At 36.0% G+C, this 21,615-nt stretch overlaps 2 protein-coding genes across 2 annotated transcripts; both read left to right on the top strand.

Moving 5' to 3' along the window:
• Positions 1 to 870: 870 nt before the first annotated feature.
• LOC137735913 (receptor protein kinase TMK1-like) lies at positions 871 to 4,553 on the top strand. Its single transcript, XM_068475265.2, has 2 exons — positions 871 to 3,302; positions 3,857 to 4,553. Exons 1-2 carry the CDS (start codon positions 1,019 to 1,021, stop codon positions 4,393 to 4,395), a joined length of 2,823 nt encoding a protein of 940 aa, XP_068331366.2. The 5' UTR covers positions 871 to 1,018; the 3' UTR covers positions 4,396 to 4,553.
• Positions 4,554 to 9,959: 5,406 nt separating this feature from the next.
• On the top strand, positions 9,960 to 11,586 carry LOC137738228 (U-box domain-containing protein 21-like). Its single transcript, XM_068477860.2, has one exon. It carries the CDS (start codon positions 10,087 to 10,089, stop codon positions 11,416 to 11,418), a length of 1,332 nt encoding a protein of 443 aa, XP_068333961.2. The 5' UTR covers positions 9,960 to 10,086; the 3' UTR covers positions 11,419 to 11,586.
• The last annotated feature ends 10,029 nt before the right edge of the window (positions 11,587 to 21,615 follow it).

The raw sequence follows: 21,615 nt of genomic DNA, 5'->3' as shown, positions 1-21,615 counted from the left end.
CCAAATAGCATTTCTCTTGCTGATCACAAATCATGATTGTATTTCTGAACAACACGATATTCTAAACTATTTAAATTCACGAGAAGAAAAATTGAACATTGAAAAAAAATGAAATTGACACTACTCAACCAACTCACCATACCAATACGAAATAATAGTTTACTAACACAAATACACCATCACTTGATTTGTGTCAATCATACGACATCACAAACTTAAAAACTAACACATAACATTGTATATTAGCACAAAATAAAACGACAACGATGTACTCGTGTCATATAAATTATTGTGTGTATCAAAAAATTGAGATGGAATAATACCAAACAAATAGTGAGATGGAAGACAGCAAAGCTCATATCGATTGTCCACTATACGAGAACTCCAAACAGGCAATACGTGCATTATAAAATCAAAAAGTAATGTTATTCATTTCATATTTTTATATCATATTTCTATACCATCTTAGGTGGCATTTAATGTGGACAACCACATCATTTGAAAAATTTGCAAAACCCAAGAAAAGAAAGGAGAAAGACTCATCGTATACCATAATCATCATTTAATTAACTAGTTTTACTTAATTATTAGTTTATTAAATAATGAAGTAAATTTAAAAATCTGATTAATTCAAATACTGTGTTTGTCTACATCAAATACTACCTAAGATGATATGAAAATATAATATAAAAATATGGTACGAATAACATTACTCGAAACGAAAACAAGAAATTTGTAATAAAAGCCGACCAATACTTCTCTTTCCTTTTCCATTTATTCCCTTTAATTTTTTAAATCGAAAACAGAAAGAGAGAGAGAGAGAAAATAAATTCCCACGTAAATCAAATTATCATTCAAAACGTTCACCTTTTTCTTCTTCCTATTTTCCGCCCAATTCTCAGATTCTCCGCCCACTTCCTCCGCCCATTATTCCTGCATTATTCCGCGTTTCTTTCTCTGTTAAAGCCTCTGCCTTTTTCATTTTCTCTACACTTTTGGGCTGATTTTCCCGGGAAAGATGAAGGACCCCCATCTGGGTTTCTGGGGTTGTTTCCCGGGTGTGCTGCTTTTGTTCTTTTCGCTCTACTCACCATCAGCACACTCCCAGTCCGCCGGCGGCGACGACGGAGCGGCCATGGAAGCAATCAGCAAAAGCATCGGCCCCAACAGTCTCGGGTGGTCCGGCACCGATTACTGCAACTGGGGACAAGTCAGTTGCACCAAGGACGGCAAGGTTTTCAAAATCCAATTGGGTAATCAGAAACTCACCGGCACGCTTCCGCCGGAAATTCAAAAGCTTTCAAATTTGCAGCAACTCGAGGTTCAGAACAACCAACTCACGGGACCTTTTCCGAGCCTCTCCGGGCTGCAACCGCTTCAGGTCCTCCTCGCCCACGACAACAACTTCTCGTCCTTCCCTTCCGATTTCTTCACCGGACTCACCTCTCTTGACAGCATCAACATCGACCACAACCCCTTCGCGGCGTGGCAGATTCCGGACACTCTCAAAGACGCCACAGCGCTGAGGGAATTCTCCGCAACCGAGACCAACATCACCGGAAGAATCCCCGATATCTTCACCAGTTCCAATTTCCCAGGTTTGACTGAACTGCATTTGGCTTTCAATTACCTTGAAGGCGAATTGCCTGCTAGTTTTTCGAGTTCGAGTATTCAGTCCCTCTGGTTGAACGGTCAACAGGGCACCAATAGGCTTAATGGTACTATTGATGTGTTACAGAACATGACTTCTCTGCGTGAAGTTTGGTTACATGGTAATTTTTTCACCGGTCCAATACCGGACTTGTTGAAATTAGGTAGCTTGACCACTTTGAGTTTGAGGGATAACAAGCTCACCGGCGTTGTTCCGGCGTCTTTGTTGAATCTTAAATCCCTTACTTCTGTTAATTTGACCAACAATATGCTTCAAGGACCAATGCCCAAGTTTGGCGATGGGATTCAGGTGGATATGACATCGCAAAATAGTTTTTGCAGTGATAAGCCGGGTGTTGATTGCGACGCTCGTGTCAATATTTTGCTTTCGGTCGTCAAAGACATGGGTTATCCTACTGTTTTTGCAGAGAGTTGGAAAGGGAATGATCCTTGTAATAACTGGAAGGGAATTGTGTGTCATGGAGGAAACATTACCGTTGTCATCTTTCGGAGCCTGGGTCTGAGGGGTACGATCTCTACAAATTATTCTCTGATTACCTTCTTGCAAACATTGAGACTTGACAATAATAATCTCACGGGTACTATACCACAGGAACTTACGCAACTGCCCAACCTTCAAGAGATAGATGTTAGTAACAATCAACTTGATGGTCAAGTACCCAAGTTTAATGATACTGTGCAAGTGAAAACAGGTGGGAACCCTCGTATTGTTAAGGATGGTCCCCCTTCGCCTGCGACACCTCCTAATTCACCGCCTGGCTCGCACTCAGGTGGAGGTAAAAAATCTAGGACTGGGGTGGTTGTTGGGGCTGTCATCGGCAGTGTTGGCGGATTGGTTGTAGTTGGGTTTGTTGCTTTTTGTCTACTTAAGAGAAAGCATTCTGGCAGAGTGCAAAGTCCAAACGCACTGGTTATTCGTCCTCGTCATTCTGGAGATCAAAATGCAGTCAAGATCGCGGTTGCTAGCTCTGGTGTTAATCGCGGTGGAAATGAGTCCTATAAGAGTCCGGCAAGTAGTGGACCTAATGACATTCATGTGGTTGAGGCGGGAAGTATGGTCATTTCAATCCAAGTTTTGAGAAATGTGACCAATAATTTCAGTGAAAATAATGTATTAGGAAAAGGTGGTTTCGGAACTGTGTACAAAGGGGAGTTGCATGATGGGACAAAGATTGCAGTGAAGAGGATGGAATCTGGAGTGGTGGCGGAGAAGGGTCTAAATGAGTTCAAGTCTGAGATTGCAGTTCTTACTAAGGTCCGACACCGCCACTTGGTTGGACTTCTTGGCTATTGTTTGGAAGGAAACGAGAGGCTTCTTGTTTATGAATACATGCCTCAAGGGACTCTTAGTAGATACTTGTTCAACTGGATAGAGGAAGGTCTGAAGCCACTTGAATGGACTAGAAGGCTGACCATTGCCTTGGATGTTGCAAGAGGGGTTGAGTATCTCCACGGTTTAGCCAACCAGACTTTCATTCACAGGGATCTTAAACCTTCGAACATTTTACTCGGAGATGATATGCGGGCTAAAGTTTCAGACTTTGGACTGGTTCGTCTTGCTCCAGAAGGGAAAGCCTCAATTGAGACGAGACTAGCCGGAACTTTTGGCTATTTGGCTCCAGAGTATGCAGGTAAAATATTTCTATACGCGCTCTTCTTTTCAAATTCCATTTTACAAGTGCGCAAGGTGTTTGCTTTATAATGTATGATTAGATATTCCAGTAAATGCCATTGTTCAATGAACTACGATAACTATTAGATTATCTCTCACTGATTGTTCCTTGTGCAAACCACTGGAATAATCAGTGAAGGGGACAGAACTGTGAAAATGATATTCTTTATCGTGAAAATATAATGGCATCAAGTTATATTGCATTGACAGTATGAGACTTTCATATGCTAGTCAACACATGTAGGACTGAATTAGATCAACCGCATCATTTGCGCACTAAAATTCTATGTTCCAATTCTTTGATTTTCCATGGACATTCTGGCATGCATAATTTTCAAAATCAAGGAATGTGAAGAAAATATGAAAGAGTGAAATGGCTTGTGTCTGTGCCTAGCATTTGTTGTCTCTAACATGTTGACTGAATTCTTATGGTTTGCAGTACTTATTTATGCTTACAGTCTTTCGATTAATAAAAATTCAAGGCACTAAATCCACAATTTTGTTATGTGTCAGCAACTGGGCGTATGACACTCAAGGTTGACGTGTATAGCTTTGGAGTGATCTTGATGGAGTTGATCACGGGTAGAAAAGCAATTGATGAAAGCCAACCAGAGGAGAGGTTGCACCTTGTTACATGGTTCCGTAGAATGCTCATTAACAAGGATGCACTCCGGAATGTCATTGATCCAACCATTGATCTCAATGAGGAAACTCTTTCTAGTATTAGCACTGTCGCTGAGCTTGCTGGGCATTGCAGCGCAAGGGAGCCCTACCAGAGGCCTGACATGGGTCATGCAGTCAATGTGCTTTCGTCGCTCGTTGAGCAATGGAAACCATCTGAACTCGAAGATTCTGATGATATGCATGGAATTGACCTCGAAATGACCTTACCACAAGCACTGAAGAAGTGGCGGGCTTTTGAGGGCAATAGCAACCTTGACGATTCTTCGTCGTCTTCATCATTGTTTCCCAGCGGGGATAACACCCAAACCAGCATACCTACTCGGCCACCTGGATTTGCAGAATCGTTTACATCATCGGATGGGCGGTAAAGGTGGAGAAAGCAGTTCAGAGCTACATTGAATGTTCAAATGGCTTGTAGTTACTGTGCTTATTATCCTGATGTGAACAGGGGATGCATTTGTCGTTTACTTTGTTATGTTAAGATAGTTTAATTAGTCTCAGAGGTTAATGAAGATGGCTGATTAAGCCTTTGATGTGATCCAAGATTTTGTCCCTCTCTGTGAACCTAGTTTAAAACTTTGCCCAAAGTTGTTTTGGGTTTGGTCAATGTCATACAGGATTGGGCGAGACAAATTACACATAACGATTGTGGACCATGCAACCAACTCCTTCCCTCTACTTGGTGCGATTATCGTCCACCCGTCCCTCTATGAACTCGAACCAAGAAAACCTGTGAACTAGTCTAATTTACGTAGAGAGCTATTCAAACTCGAATGTAATGGGGGCGTGTATGCTTTCCTATTTATCTTGTACTAGCATGCATGAATGAACCAACAGCCCAGCCTCGCTTGGATTTTGCCCACGAATGGCATCGAATAAATGGTTGATGGAAAACGAGGGCAATGAGCGACACGTGTCCGACATGGACTAGAGTAGATACTGTTTGACAAGGAGTAGGATTCTCTTTCTTTTTAATCTCTCTCATTTTCTCCTTTTTTTTAATATTATGACTAAATCACGCTAATATCTTATATTAATTTTTTGGGTAAATTACACTTTCATATCTTAGGTTTGGACTCGATTTCAATTCCTTACAACATCTTCAAAATATTTTCACTTTCTTACTCAAAATAGTACATCCGTTACATTTTCCATCCATTGATATGCTAAATGCTGACGTGGTTGTCACATATATGTCACGTGGCTGCTAAATGTCTGCCATGTGATAAAAAAAAATAATTTTTATACATTTAAAATATAATAATATTTACCCTATTTAAATTATTTTAAAAAAGCAAAAACAAAAAAACAAAAAAACAAACAAACAAACAAACCCAAACAAACCCAGAAAACGCAGAACCCATCTTCTCCCTCCCCTCCCGACCCCCTCACCTTCATCGAGCCCAAATCCCTCCACCTCCAATGCTCTTCACCGCCACCGTGTCCAACCCTCCCTCCCCTCCCTCCTCCTCAACTGCCACCTCGACGCCATCCCCGCCGAGCCCGACAATTGCTTTTTCTGGGTTCGTGTTCTGTAGCCTCACCCATCCTCGTTAGAAATCAAACAACTAAACTCACTTTTCTCCCAACTAACCTAAACCCTCACCTTCGCCCTGCCAGCTACCACAAATTAGTGAAATCACAACTACCATACGTTGATTGAAAAATTCCATGGCTTTCTGAAGCAAATAAAACTTGGGTTGCAGGGAGAAAACCCTAAAAAAATCCCAATTCAACGAAATGGTTGTCCTGGAGACGAAATCTCAAATCCCCAATTTTCTTAGTTCAAAGCTTCAGCTTTCTCTTTAGAATTAGAAATGAATAAAAGTAAGAGATTAATTTGTGGGAAATTAAGAGGCTTGGGTTGTGCGTTTGCAATGATGCACAACTATTGGCTGAAGAGTGGATTATTAGTTGTTACAGTGTTGGTGGTTAGAGAAAAAAAAATAGAGGAATGGTGGGGTGGAGTGGGGTTACCTCTCTGTCTTTGACACCCACATGGGGGTCATGGTAGGGAAGAAGTTTAATGTTGGCGAGGTAGCAAGGAGGAAGAACAACAGCAAAGTCGTTGATTTCGGGGCTTCGTGAGGCTTTAATGTGTCGTTGAACTCGAGGATTGCTGAAGCTCGAGGCTTCGTGGTGGCTGCAGTGTGTTGTCGAAGGTGAAGGCAGAGAAGATCCAGGGGCTGATGGATAGGGTTGGTGACGAGAGAAGGGGTGGGTGATGATAGGGGATGGGAGAAGGGGGGTGCTAGGGTGGAGAAGACGAAGTGGGTCGGGGAGGTGAACAGGGAAGAGTGGATCAGAGAAGATATGGGATTTAGGCTTTGGGTTGGGGGTTGCGGGGAAGGGGAAAGAGAATGGGGTTCAGGTTTTTATTTATTTTTATTTTCAATTTAGGTTTTTTTTTTAATATTTTTTTTTTCATGTGGTAGATATTTGGCAGCCACGTAGTATATATGTATTAGTCACGTAAGTACTTAGTGGATCAATGAATGGAAAATGTAACGGGAGTATTATTTTGAAATAAAATAATACTTAAGGTATGAAAGTGAAATGTTTTGAAGCTGTTATAAGGAAGTGAAATGTTTTGAAGATATTGTAAGGAATTGAAATAGACCCCAAACCTGAGGTATGAAAATATAATTTATCCTAATTTTTTTTTGTAGAGAGAAAAACACAAAAAAAAAAAAAAAAAAAAAAAAGTTCTAAGAGAAGAGGAAAGAAGCAGAAGGGATTCGGAAGAGTGAGAATGTTACACGGTTTGCTAGCTACAATGTTGTTTTGTTTTCCTAGTTATAGAATATTCTCCAACTCCAACAGTGACTTAAGGGGGGGCCACATCCCGCATGTCTCGACTTTGTCCCCAAATCACTCGCCGTTCTCCTGATTCCAATTCTTTATGTGGCGTATTTGTCAGGTCTGCAACGTTGACGTTTTAGTCCATTTTTTTAATTTTAGTTGAAAAACATATTTTATGCTTGATAATAATTTACAAGGTAGCGTGAGGATTCTCGCTGAATTTTCTTTGTGAAGATTCCGGAGATCCTTACATTATATTCATTCATTGTATATCGTACGGTCAGAAATTATTGTAAATTTTTTTATTTAAAGTTGAATAGAAACAATACATGATGAAAATTGACCGCACGATGTACAATAAACGAATGTGATTGGAGGATCTTCAAGATCCTCAGAAAGAGGATCTGGCGATGATCCTCTCTCTTGGTATTAGGTCTGATAAACGGGTTGTATTTGTTGTACTCGTGTCGTTTTATATTATGATTGTTATCTTAACGGGTCGTATCATATAAACTCGCTTTCTTAACAAGTTTTTAACATGTGACCTAATAATGACCCGATTGAGTGGGGTCGTTTAGTGTCAACTTAACAGGTTATGGAAAAAATTGCAATGGCTAATGTCTATATCTAATAAACATCATCTTATCGGGTTTTTAACGAGTCATCCAATAACAATTCAACTCGTTAATGAGCGACGGGTAAAGACCCGAATCGTTAACTTGTTGATGTCGAAATCTTTCATGTCGTTTCGTGTTTAGTTAACGGGTCTTACAAGAAATTGTCAAACCCAATTAGTATGTTTCTATCGTGATATCATGTGTGAATGATTCGTTTTGTAAATAAAATTTTGTATTATTAAATAGAAAAGTTACAGTAACAGTGCATTTGTCATAAATACTATGCGTGACAAAATAAAATAAAAAATGAAACTCACGAGTTAGAGTGTTGGTTTTGTGTCGAAAGTCACGAGGCTTTTATTTTCCATCTTAATAATATAAGAGATCGTTTATATGTGCTTTTAAAATGAATGAAATGTTTTTGGTGAAAATATTTTTAGAATCAATTTTTAGTAAAGATGCAAGTAAATCATAGAAAAACACTTAAAGTGCTTCCTAGAAGAAGCACAGCAGAAAACACTTTAAGTACTTTTAGAACCTAAAATTATTTTCTTTAAAAACGTTTTCAATTATTTTAAAAGCATATTCGAACGAACCCTAACACAAAAGCCGGTAAGTAGTGCTATATAGGCTATGGCCAGCTTAAATCATATCATAAACCTTTGTTTATTCCATGTAAGTTATTATCTTTCTAAGCTTAAACATCCATTTTTGTCACCTCCAGAATATATAACGGTAAAGTGTTGTACTTAATATATAGAATGCCAATACCAATGGAGCCCAAAATATGGTTAGTTTAGTAGGAGAAAATTTTGTGTTCAAACGTCTTTGTACAACCACTAGGCGTAAAGAGTTGGACTAGAAAATGAATGGTACCAAAATACATGAAAGGGATATTTAGTAGGGAACTTTAACGAAAAACTTCTGGTACTGTTCACTTAAAAAAAATCACATTTTTACTCTAAAATGTTAATCCTAATACTATTCACTTACAACGCATTTTTATCATTTTTTTTAAAACTCAAAGTTTTCAAATTCTATCATTAGTTTTCCTTATTTAGTGTAGACAATAACTGTGTGTTATCGGAAGTACAACCCAATGTTTTTTTAAAATGAAACTGTTATATTCAACAATTGTGTCCGCCTCTTTTCTCGTGTGACATTTCACACGACTATAAACAATCGGTGCCTTGTAAATTGGCTCAAATCACCTAGTGAATTGGCCTTGAAATCTCACAATCACAGTAAAACGAAACTTCTCTCTCTCTCTCTCTCTCTCTCTCTCTCTCTCTCTCAAACAAGTAGTTTATTACTTTCCTTTTTTCTAGGGTTTTGTTGACACTCATGGCAGATAGCCATAGTCTTGATCAGTATGCTATGTTGAATCCCACATCGATCATACAAAAAGAAAACTAATAGTTTAAATATCCTAATCTCACTCTAACTAATACCGAGACTTTTTGTGATAAAACCATACACCTGACGGATTGTGCAGGTGGTAATTACCAAGTTAGGGACAATATCGGTGTTGTTGGAAGTGGGCTGTATGGCCTGTCTCTCTGATAATTCTACATGGTATCAGAGCCAGAGAGCGGGCCTATACTGTATTGTCACGTGATGGGTGGGTCCCTTGGCCCCGCATGTAGGGTGAGTCCCCTTGACTCCACGTGGTTGCCGACCGAGACCTTTTGTGATTAAACCCCACATCTGACGGATTGTGCAAGTGGTAATTACTAAGTTCGGGATAATATCGGTGTTGTTTTGTGATAAAACCCCACATCTAACGAATTGTGCAGGTGGTAATTACCAAGTTGAAGATAATATCGGTGTTGTTGGAAGTGGGCCGTATTGCCCGACGAATTGTGCAGGTGGTAATTACCAAGTTGAAGATAATATCGGTGTTGTTGGAAGTGGGCCGTATTGCCCGTCTCTCTGATAATTCTACATGCTGTATGTCTATCATTCACCTTAAAGCATAAATATGATTGCGAGTTACGGAAGAATGAAATCAGTGGAGATCGAACATGCATTAGAATGCATAACCATCAATACTTTTTGCCACTCCGATAAGAATCACCAGCTTGAGTCCGGGTTCTTGTTTGATGCGCGTATATATTAGCCCAATGGCGAAACTAATCAAACACATTAATAAAAGACCAATCTCATCAGTTAGTGAATTAATTTAAAGTTTTAAACCCATTCATCTCACATGCTGATCTGGTCCAAGGTTTAATAAATGCGATACAATCCGAGTCGGTCAATCCACCGACCAGTTGACCGGCCTGGCGTCAAACCTTTGATTTTTTCCAAACAGTACGTACATATTGCCCGACACCTCCTCCTTTGACGGTGTACCACTTCCTGTTCATCTCTTACCATTTCAAACGTTCAACGGTCAAATATTCAAAACCCATTAGTTATCACTATTTTATAAACGTTTCCTAAGTTTCCAACTTGAACCGCGTCCATATTTTAATCATACAAAAAACATCAACCACTATATATATATATATATATATCCATCCTTACAAATTTCCAACCCAACAACAATACATATATATCATAGTACTAGTCGATCCACCTATTATACCATTCCAACGTTGATATCTCAGATAGACACAGTTCATTAATTCAGTTGTCATGACCTTGTCATGGAGAAGGCTGAGAGCCGGCCGCGGTGCTGCCAAGGAGGGAGAGGCCGGCGACATGGAGCTGACCATACCAAACCATTTCCGGTGCCCAATTTCACTTGAGTTGATGAAGGATCCGGTCACGCTGTCCACCGGGATCACGTACGACCGTCAGAGCATAGAGACGTGGATTGAAGCCGGCAACTTCACGTGCCCTATAACAAACCAAGTCCTCACAAGCTTCGATCCAATTCCCAATCACACCATCCGCAAGATGATACAGGGTTGGTGCGTCGAGAAAAAGTCTTTTGGAATCGAGCGCATTCCCACCCCTCGCATTCCGATCAGTTCGGTTCAGGTGACCGAGATTTTATCAAAGATTACGACATCGAGTCATCATGAGAACAAGGATGATTGCCAAGTTTTGGTGGCGAAGATCAAGGAGTTGGCGAAAGAAAGCGAGCGTAACAAGCGTTGCATTGTGGCTAGTGGCACGGGGAGCGTTCTAGCGGGTGCGTTTAATGCATTTTCAACTTCTCAACACCATCAAAACGTTGCCGTTTTGGAGGAGATTTTGTCTGCTTTGACTTTGGTTTTCCCGCTTGACAAGGAGGCTAACTTGTACCTCGGATCGCCTTCTTCGTTGTGTTGCATGGTGTGGTTTTTGGAGAGTGGAGATTTCTCACAAAGACGAAACGCATCGTTGGTGCTCAAAGAGACCGCTGTCTCATCTGATCATGATCATCAGAAGATCGATGCTTTGGCAGAGATCGAAGGAGCTCTGGAGGTGCTAGTGAAGCTGATCAAAGAACCAGTTTGCCCTACTTCTACAAAAGCGTCCTTGGTCATCATGTATCAAATGGTCAACTCATCATCCTCCTCTCTTTCGAAAGAGAAAATCAAAGAGAGATTTGTAGAGCTGGGATTGGTGTCGGTGCTTTCAGACATTCTTGTAGATGCCGAAAGAAGCATTTGCGAGAAGGCGTTGGGAGTGCTGGACGGACTTTGCGGAAGCAAGCAAGGCAGGGAAAAGGCCTACCTTCATGCCTTGACCATGCCGGTTGTGGTGAAGAAGATACTTAGGGTTTCGGATTTGGCCACGGAGTTTTCCGTGTCTATTCTTTGGAAGCTTTGCAAGAACGAGACTAGGGAAGACGGAGGTGTGCTCGTGGAGGCCCTTCAAGTGGGTGCGTTTCAGAAGCTCTTGCTACTTTTGCAAGTTGGTTGTGCGGAGAGGACCAAAGACAAGGTCACGGACTTGTTAAAGGCGTTGAACATTCATAGGGAAAGGTTGGAGTGTATTGATTCTATGGATTTTAAGCAGCTCAAGAGGCCTTTTTGATTATTCATCAATGTTCAGAAATATTGTAGTTGTTAATTAGGATGAGAGAAAGCCAGGGTTATTGATTGACCCTTTTCAATATTTTCACAGTTCATCAATGTTGTACAAAATACAAATACAAATACTATACATACTAAATGCTTTACAGAAATTAAGTGGTAATCACTATATTGGCCTCTTGAGTATGTAGTTATGGTAAGGAAACTCTCTCAAAAGTGTGATTTTTCATGGACTCGCTGCCCTCTAGTGTTTTTTGCTCTATGTTTTCAAAAATGTTATCCTTATCATCTACTTGTACCATCTCTCTAATAGATATGGGACCCACATGCGATGATGAGCCTTACATTTATTAGAGAGATGATACAAATAGATTGTAAGTGTAGCATTACGTATGTTTTATAATGTTGGCACGAGAATTGAAGTTAAATTGTGAGGTGACAGAGAGCCAATGGAGAGTCCCACTTTTGAGAGAGTTCCCTTAATATTTCTCTTCAATTGGTACTTGTTTTTTTATGTGTGTATGTTTTATTGAGTTGATTAATTTGAGTGTTTAATGAAGAATAATGTTATTTGTACATATTTACTAACCACGTCTCTAATAAAGATGAATATCATATGATCGGTAACGTAGGAAAAGTAATTTATACAACCATTAGATATACACATATATAAGTTAGTTTGATTAATGAACCAATCTCTCGATGAATGAATTCAGAGAATTATCTTGAAGGAAAACTTAAATTTGACTTTTAAGGTGGATGGTAACTCGAATGTTACAAATACCAGTAAGGGGATCATGGCTTTACCACTCGGTTTCCGATAGTCAGCAGGGAATTTGGTCTAGCAACTCACGTTCGTTTGCGCTGCGCGTTCCCGGCTTTTACATATACATGGAGTATAAAAGGTAGATTCAATAATCGTGATTGTCATTTGTGACTGGAAATATAGAAAACGATTGCGCACACACATGTTAGCTGCAGATCAACTCGGAGTTGATGGGTCCGCAAGTTCCCAGGAGCCCGAATTGACTGATCTTTAGAAACTAAACAAAAGAAATTTTTTTAAAATACAAAAACAAGCAAAACACAACCCCTATCTCTTCTTTTAACCAAACTAGGTCTCACATGTGCACATTTTTAATGTGGCTGCCTAATCTTAAAGGTTGCGTAAAATTGGTTTAGAACGCACTAAAGTTGCTCTCCAAAAGCAATTATGTATGTATAATATTCAGTTGGTTAATTGTTCACATCAAGCTGCTTCCAATTTTGTACTCATAATTTTGCTGTTTATAAAAGCGATAAGTTTACATTAAATTAATCTAAATTATAAGATGAACTTAGGCAAAAGAGGGTGCAGAATACTCTAGCAACTTGGATGTTTAAGTATGCAACTGTATGTAGTTCAATATTCTTGTGGATAATGTGTTGGATTTCTATCCATGTGTTCCCCTCATCTAAATTATTGTAATAGTTTTAAACTTTCTCATCCCCTAATAATATTAGTAATTTTTTTTTTTTTTAAAGTCTAAGTATGCAACTTTCAATTTTTTTGGGGGTTACCTTTAAATATTTGAGAAGGGTGACTATCTAGGTTAATTTCCTTATATATCATTTTGCAGGCTTGAAAAATTTTCTTTTCATTGAAAATTAGAGAAGGGTGACTATCTGGGTTTTCTTATAAACTTTTTTCTGCAATCTTGAATACGGATTAAAGTTTAGATTCTCATCAAACCATGCCATTCAACAATAGCTACAAAATAGAAGACTTTCTAGAGCAAAACAACCGTCTTAAACTTTTATTTTTATTTTTTATTTTATTTAAGAGACGGATTAGGCTATATCTCCTTAATTTCTCTTCTAGACACTTAAATGGCCCACTATCCTATATAGAAAGCCAATGGAAAAGGTAACAGTGCATCACAGTTTTTTTTATGGCTAGATGACCAATTTATACTTACATAATTTGAAATATGCTCTTGGGCAGGTTTTAAATTTTTTTTGGTTAAGGGGCATTTTGGTCCACTTTTTTTTGTCGAAGCGGGCGACACCAAAATTTTTGTCTCATGTGTGACCCCAAATTCCACTGTTCATCACACTGTTCTCCACTGTTCATCAGAGAAAAGAATAAAAAAAATGAAAGGGAAGAGAGAAAATAATAAACAAATGACAAAATTGATGGTGCTCACGTGATATAAAAAAGGTCTTTCACACGCGGATAATAATGTGATTAAATAAGTTGTCAAATGATTATTTTTTTTATGTAACAAACGATATTATCTACACTAAGCGGAGGGGGTGGGCTTAGCCTCACAATGTGCTGGAAATAATGTGATTCGATCAGTTGTTTATTAAATATTATTTTCTCTATTTTTAAACACGTTCAAAACATCGTAAGAAGCGTATAATGCCAGTTATAAAAAAGGTCTTTCACACGCAGATAATATTGTGATTAAATTAATTGTCAAATGATTTTTTTTAACACATAATATTATCTACACTAAGGGGGAGAGGGTTAGCTTGGTCTCACAATGGTTAAAAATAATGTGATTCAATTAATTGTTTATTAAATATTATTTTTTTTATTCTTAATGTAAATTCTATAAAGACCGATTTTATTATGTGAATTTATCTACTTTAATTGGTTTATGAGAGGTTACTTCTAACATGATCTAAAATTATTTATTTACTTCAAATATTTGATTTTTCTTTTTGTCAACAAAGTGATAAATAGTGTTTTAATATTTTACTATTTAATGTACAGTGTTAAACAATTGTTTAATATTTAACTTTTTCATGTACAGTTTTTATCTCTTTAATTTTTTTTAATTTTTTATTAATAATAATTAATACCTCACAATGAGTTAGCAATAATATGATTTAATCAGTTGTTTATTAAATATTATTTTTTTTATTTTTAAATACGTTCAAAATATCTTAAGAGGCGTGTAGTACCGGTTATAAAAAAAGGTCTTTCTCACGCGCATAACGCATAATTAATTCTTTTTGTATATTTTTTTAATATAAAAACATTTAAAACGTCGAAGTCCATCGTAGTACACCGTGTTTTTTATTTATTTTAATAATTAGTACCTCACAATGAACTATCAATAATGTGATTTAATCAATTGTTTATTAAATCTTATTTTCTCTATTTTTAAACACGTTCAAAATATCTTAAAAGGCGTATAGTGCCGGTTATAAAAAAGATTTTTCGCACGCGCATAACGCATAATTAATTCTTTTTGTACATTTTTTTTTAACGTGTAAGTTCATCATATTACACCGTGGTTCAAAAAATGCCTTCTGCACTCGCGTGAGCGCGTGTATGAAGGCTAGTTTTATAAAACATGGATAATGGAGACCAATTTTTTAAATTAAATGATGTGATTTTTTATGATTAAATTATTATTTAAGTGTTGACTAACGTGCTTATTTCCTATTAGTGATATCATTTAGTTTAAAATTTTAGTCTCCCTAACATTATCTATTAAACGTATCTCCTAGTGAGAAACCGAAGTATGGTCTAGATTTTGTTGTTGGGTTCAAAATATATTATGATTGATCATTGCTTTTGTGCTTTGTGTTGAAATGAGAGAATTAGGGTTTTTGTTTCAAGAGTACACCGTATGTATATAGTCATACATCGTACGTATATGTAGTCATACATTGTATATGTACGTATAGTCATGTTTTTTTCTTGGGAATAAAACACGATAACGACTAGATCAAAGCACAATTTTTTCTTGGATTATCTCATGAGTTTAGGAGGCTGAGCCTTCTGAGCAAAGCACACAGGCCGTTAGATTTTGATCTGGAGGCCCTCTAAACGTTATAATAATTGTACCATTGGATCAAAATTCAACAGTCCGTGTGCTTTGCTCAGGAGCTCAGCCTCTTAAGCTTATGAGATGATCCAAATCCATATAATTGGGACCAAAAACACACTCAGTATGAAACACACCTGAGCATAGGGGTGGTATTGGTACGATTATCGTACCAAAATTCATGTACCAATTACCATACCAAACTTTTGGTATGACAAAATCTATTACCATTACAGTGCCAAACTTTCGGTATACCAAATTTCGGTATGCCAAATAGTTTGGTAGGCATGGTATGGTAATCATAATTACCAAATTTTTTTCTTTCTTTGACACACCCCGACCGAGATCGGAGCGTGCTGGCCGTCACACGAAGGTGACGTAGCCATGTGCACGTGCGGAAGCTGGGTGGCTGCGACATAGTCCAGGCCCAGAATGCCAAAGCGGACAATATCCGAGAGGTTGGAGTCTGGAATGTGACAATTTGGTATCAGAGCCTAACCCTGGTCGCGTGTGTGCCGACGATGACGTCGGGCCCCTAAGGGGGTGGATTGTGACATCCCACATCGCCCAGGGGGTGATCCTTAAAATGTATATTCCCATCCCTACCTAGCACGAGGCCTTTTGGGAGCTCACTGGCTTCGGGTTTCGTAGGAACTCCGAAGTTAAGCGAGTAGTGCGCGAGAGCATTCCCAGGATGGGTGACCCATCGGGAAGTTCTCGTGTGAGTTCCCAGAAACAAAACCGTGAGGGCGTGGTCGGGGCCCAAAGCTGACAATATCGTGCTACGGTGGTGGAGCGGGCCCGGGAAGTCGTCCCGCCCGGGCCGGGATGTGACATTCTTCCAACCTAATTCAAGGCCCAAACGTGTTTTGGTCACTCCTTTTGGGTTTCTAAAACTTTTTTATTTAATTATGAGAATTTTATAGAGATTCATTTAAGAAACAAGAAGTAAATAGATGGAGGAATTGCTAAAAGAACCATCGTTCAAACTATTTGCTTTCACCTTCGCCTCATCGTGAAATTTTGAAAATTAAGGTAAGACTTTCCATAAATTCTTGACGGTGGAATCCCATTTGACAATGTTTTGGTCTTCACTATTGTATTTTTCACTTATTTTTTCCAGTTTTTGGTTTACATATTTTACTAAGTATACATTTGTTGCTCAATAAATCATCAAATCGCTTCCAAAAACCTTACAAAGTTTTCCCTTAATGCTTGCGAAAAATATTATGCAAAAATAAAAATTTACATTTTTGACCAAAAAATGTGGGTTAACACTCACGATTTTTAGTCGGTTTTATAAATTCGCACATAAATCATCGTAAAATCTATATGCTTTCACCTTCACCTCACCATGAAATTTTGAAAATTAAGGTAAGACTTTCCGTTGAGATTCTTGAAGTGGAACCCATTTGACAATGTTTTGGTCTTCAGTATTGTATTTTTCACTTATTTTTTCAGTTTTTGGCTTAAATATTCTACTTAGTATACATTGGATGCACAATAAATCATAAAACCGCTTCTAAACAAGTTATAAAGTTTTCCTTAATACTTGCAGAAAATACTCACCGTGAAATTTTGAAAATTAAGGTAAGACTTTTCGTTAAGATTCTTGAGGGTGGAACTCCATTTGACAATGTTTTGGTCCTCACTATTGTATTTTTCACTTATTTTTTCAGTTTTCGGCTTCAATATTCTACTAAGTATACATTTGTTGCTCAATAAATTATAAAACCGCTTCCAAACACCTTATAAAGTTTTCCTTAATGCTCGCGGAAAATATTGCCCAAAAATAAAAATTTGCTTTTTTGACTAAAAAAATGCAAATATTTTATTTTTGTGAAATATTTTCCGTGAGTATTAAGGAAAATTTTATAAGGTAGTTGGTAGTGGATTTACGATTTATTGAGCAACAAATGGATATTTAGTAGACTATTTAAGGCGAAAACTAAAAAAATAAGTGAAAAATATAGTAGTGAGGCCTAAAACATTGTTAAAATTAGATTCCTCCCTCTAGAATATTAACATAAAGTATTACTTTATTTTTCAAACTTCATAGTGGAGCGAAGGTGAAAATAAATAGTTTAAACGACGATTTATGTACGAATTTGTAAAAATCGACTAAAAACTATGAGTGTTAATCCACGTTTTTTTGTCAAGAATGCAAATTTTCTATTTTCACAAAATATTTTCTATGAGCATTAAGCAAAATTTGTAAGGCATTTGGAAGTGGTTTTACGACTTATTGAGTAATAACTGTATATTTAGTAGACTATTTAAATCGAAAACACACAAAAAAAATGAGTGAAAACTATAGTAGTAAGGCCCAAAACATTGTTAAAATGGGGTTCCACCATCAAGAATATAACAAAAAGTATTACTATAATTTTCAAATTTCACGTACATTACTTTGAGTGTTTTTTGCTTTTTTGTTTATTTCTTTGAGTGTTTTCTTCGTACATCACTTGATCTGAGTAACCACTATTAAATTCAAATATCTTCAAATTTAGGTTTTAAATCGTTAAGTACAAGTGTTTAAATATGTACGATAATAGATTTTGCATGAAAAAATATATTTTGAAGACTATGAGTTTGATAGTTTGTTGTTATGGTAAAAGAACTAAAACAAACATAAGCAAAAAACAAAAACTTAAAAACGAAAAAGAAAAAATGGAAAAGATGGGTTCGGTATGAATCTAGCGATTCAAACTTAGGAATGTTGGTAACAAGCTAGCAACAGTAGCTTTATACAATCGGTACGTAAGTACTGATCGTATCCTTTTCTATTTCATTCAAGTTTATGATTTATTGAGAAAGAAATGTATGTTTAGTAGACTATTTAAGTCGAAAAATAAAAAAATAAGTGAAAAATATAGTTGGGATGCCCAAAACATTGTTAAAATGGGGTTCCACCATCAAGAATATAACAAAAAGTATTACTATAATTTTCAAATTTCACGTACATTACTTTGAGTGTTTTCTGATTTTTTGTTTATTCCTTTGAGTGTTTTCTTCGTACATCACTTTATGTGAGTAACCACTATTAAATTCAAATATCTTCAAATTTAGGTTTTAAATCGTTAAGTACAAGTGTATAAATATGAACGATAATAGAATTTGCATGAAAAAATATATTTTGAAGAATATGAGTTTGATAGTTTGTTGTTATGGTAAAAGAACTAAAACAAACATAAGCAAAAAACAAAAACTTAAAAAGTAAAAAGAAAAAATGGAAAAGAGGGGTTCGGTATGAATCTAGCAATTCAAACTTAGGACCGTTGCTAACAAGATAGCGACAGTAGCTTTATACAATCGGTACGTAAGTACTGATCGTATCCTTTTCTATTTCATTCAAGTTTACGATTTATTGAGCAAGAAATGTATATTTAGTAGACTATTTAAGTCGAAAACTAAAAAAATAAGTGAAAAATATAGTTGGGATGCCCAAAACATTGTTAAAATGGGGTTCCACCATCAAGAATATAACAAAAAGTATTACTATAATTTTCAAATTTCACGAACATTACTTTGAGTGTTTTCTGCTTTTTTGTTTATTCCTTTGAGTGTTTTCTTCGTACATCACTTTATCTGAGTAACCACTATTAAATTCAAATATCTTCAAATTTAGGTTTTAAAGTGTTTAAATATGTACGATAATAGATTTTGCATGAAAAAATATATTTTGAAGAATATGAGTTTGGTAGTTTGTTGTTATGGTAAAAGAACTAAAACAAACATAAGCAAAACACAAAAACTTAAAAACTAAAAAGAAAAAATAGAAAAGAGGGGTTCGGTATGAATCTAGCGATTCACAGTAAGGACTGTTGCTAACAATATAGCGACAATAGCTTTATACAATCGGTATGTAAGTACTGATCGTATCATTTTCTATTTCATTCAAGTTTACGATTTATTTAGCAAGAAATGTATGTTTAGTAGACTAATTAAGTCGAAAACTAAAAAAATAAGTGAAAAATATAGTAGGGATGCCCAAAACAATGTTAAAATGGGGTTCCACCATCAAGAATATAACAAAAAGTATTGCTATAATTTTCAAATTTCACGTACATTACTTTGAGTGTTTTCTGATTTTTCGTTTATTCCTTTGAGTGTTTTCTTCGTACATCACTTTATCTGAGTAACCACTATTAAATTCAAATATCTTCAAATTTAGGTTTTAAATTGTTAAGTACAAGTGTTTAAATATGTACGATAATAGATTTTGCATGAAAAAATATATTTTGAAGAATATGAGTTTGATAGTTTGTTGTTATGGTAAAAGAACTAAAACAAACATAAACAAAAAACAAAAACTTAAAAACTAAAAAGAAAAAATGGAAAAGAGGGGTTCGGTATGAATTTAGGGATTCAAACTTAGGACTGTTGCTAACCACCTAGCGACAGTAGCTTTATACAATCGGTATGTAAGTACTGATCGTATCTTTTTCTATTTCATTCAAGTTTACGATTTATTGAGCAAAAAATGTATATTTAGTAGACTATTTAAGTCGAACACTAAAAAAATAAGGGAAAAATATAGTAGGGATGCCCAAAACAATGTTAAAATGGGGTTCCACCATCAAGAATATAACAAAAAGTATTACTATAATTTTCAAATTTCACGTACATTACTTTGAGTGTTTTCTGCTTGTTTGTTTATTCCTTTGAGTGTTTTCTTCGTACATCACTTTATCTGAGTAACCACTATTAAATTCAAATATCTTCAAATTTAGGTTTTAAATCGTTAAGTACTAGTGTTTAAATATGTACGATAATAGATATTGCATGAAAAAATATATTTTGAAGAATATGAGTTTCGTAGTTTGTTGTTATGGTAAAAGAACTAAAACAAACATAAGCAAAAAACAAAAACTTAAAAACTAAAAAGAAAAAATGGAAAAGAGGGGTTCGGTATGAATCTAGCGATTAATAGTTAGGACTATTGCTAACAATATAGCGACAGCAGCTTTATACAATCGGTACGTAAGTACTGATCGTATCCTTTTCTATTTCATTCAAGTTTACGATTTATTGAGCAAGAAATGTATGTTTAGTAGACTATTTAAGTCGAAAACTAAAACAATAAGTGAAAAATATAGTAGGGATGCCCAAAACAATGTTAAAATGGGGTTCCACCATCAAGAATATAACAAAAAGTATTACTATAATTTTCAAATTTCACGTACATTACTTTGAGGGTTTTCTGATTTTTTGTTTATTCCTTAGAGTGTTTTCTTCGTACATCACTTTATCTGAGTAACCACTATTAAATTCAAATATCTTCAAATTTAGGTTTTAAATTGTTAAGTACACGTGTTTAAATATGTACGATAATAGATTTTGCATGAAAAAATATATTTTGAAGAATATGAGTTTGATAGTTTGTTGTTATGGTAAAAGAACTAAAACAAACATAAGCAAAAAACAAAAACTAAAAAACTAAAAAGAAAAAATGGAAAAGAGGGGTTCAGTATGAATTTAGGGATTCAAACTTAGGACTGTTGCTAACCACCTAGCGACAGTAGCTTTATACAATCGGTATGTAAGTACTGATCGTATCTTTTTCTATTTCATTCAAGTTTACGATTTATTGAGCAAGAAATGTATATTTAGTAGACAATTTAAGTCGAAAACTACAAAAATAAGTGAAAAATATAGTAGGGATGCCCAAAACAATGTTAAAATGGGGTTCCACCATCAAGAATATAACAAAAAGTATTACTATAATTTTCAAATTTCACGTACATTACTTTGAGTGTTTTCTGCTTTTTTGTTTATTCCTTTGAGTGTTTTCTTCGTACATCACTTTATCTGAGTAACCACTATTAAATTCAAATATCTTCAAATTTAGGTTTTAAATCGTTAAGTACAAGTGTTTAAATATGTACGATAATAGATTTTGCATGAAAAAATATATTTTGAAGAATATGAGTTTGATAGTTTGTTGTTATGGTAAAACAACTAAAACAAACATAAGCAAAAAAAAAAAACTTAAAAACTAAAAAGAAAAAATGGAAAAGAGGGGTTCGGTATGTTTCTAGCGATTCATACCTAGGACTGTTGCTAACTAGCTAGCGACCGTAGCTTTATACAATCCGTATGTAAGTACTGATCGTATCCTTTTCTATTTCATTCAAGTTTTCGATTTATTGAGCAATAAATGTATGTTTAGTAGACTATTTAAGTCGAAAACTAAAAAAATAAGTGAAAAATATAGTAGGGATGCCCAAAACAATGTTAAAATGGGGTTCCACCATCAAGAATATAACAAAAAGTATTACTATAATTTTCAAATTTCACGTACATTACTTTGAGTGTTTTCTGATTTTTTGTTTATTCCTTTGAGTGTTTTCTTCGTACATCACTTTGTCTGA

Source organism: Pyrus communis, chromosome 13 (assembly GCF_041283825.1).
Source record: "Pyrus communis isolate YQ-2024b chromosome 13, ASM4128382v1, whole genome shotgun sequence".
NCBI classification, from domain to species: Eukaryota; Viridiplantae; Streptophyta; class Magnoliopsida; order Rosales; family Rosaceae; genus Pyrus; species Pyrus communis.
Note: the sequence above shows the minus strand (reverse complement) of the source record. Positions and strands in the feature narration are given on the sequence as shown.

Bases quoted from the DNA above. Each gene is read 5' to 3' on its own strand.
- LOC137735913 (XM_068475265.2), top strand. From the start codon at position 1,019: ATGAAGGACCCCCATCTGGGTTTCTGGGGTTGTTTCCCGGGTGTGCTG. The intron at 3,303-3,856 runs GTAAAATATTTC...GTTATGTGTCAG, and splicing joins TTTGGCTCCAGAGTATGCAG to CAACTGGGCGTATGACACTC.
- LOC137738228 (XM_068477860.2), top strand. From the start codon at position 10,087: ATGACCTTGTCATGGAGAAGGCTGAGAGCCGGCCGCGGTGCTGCCAAG.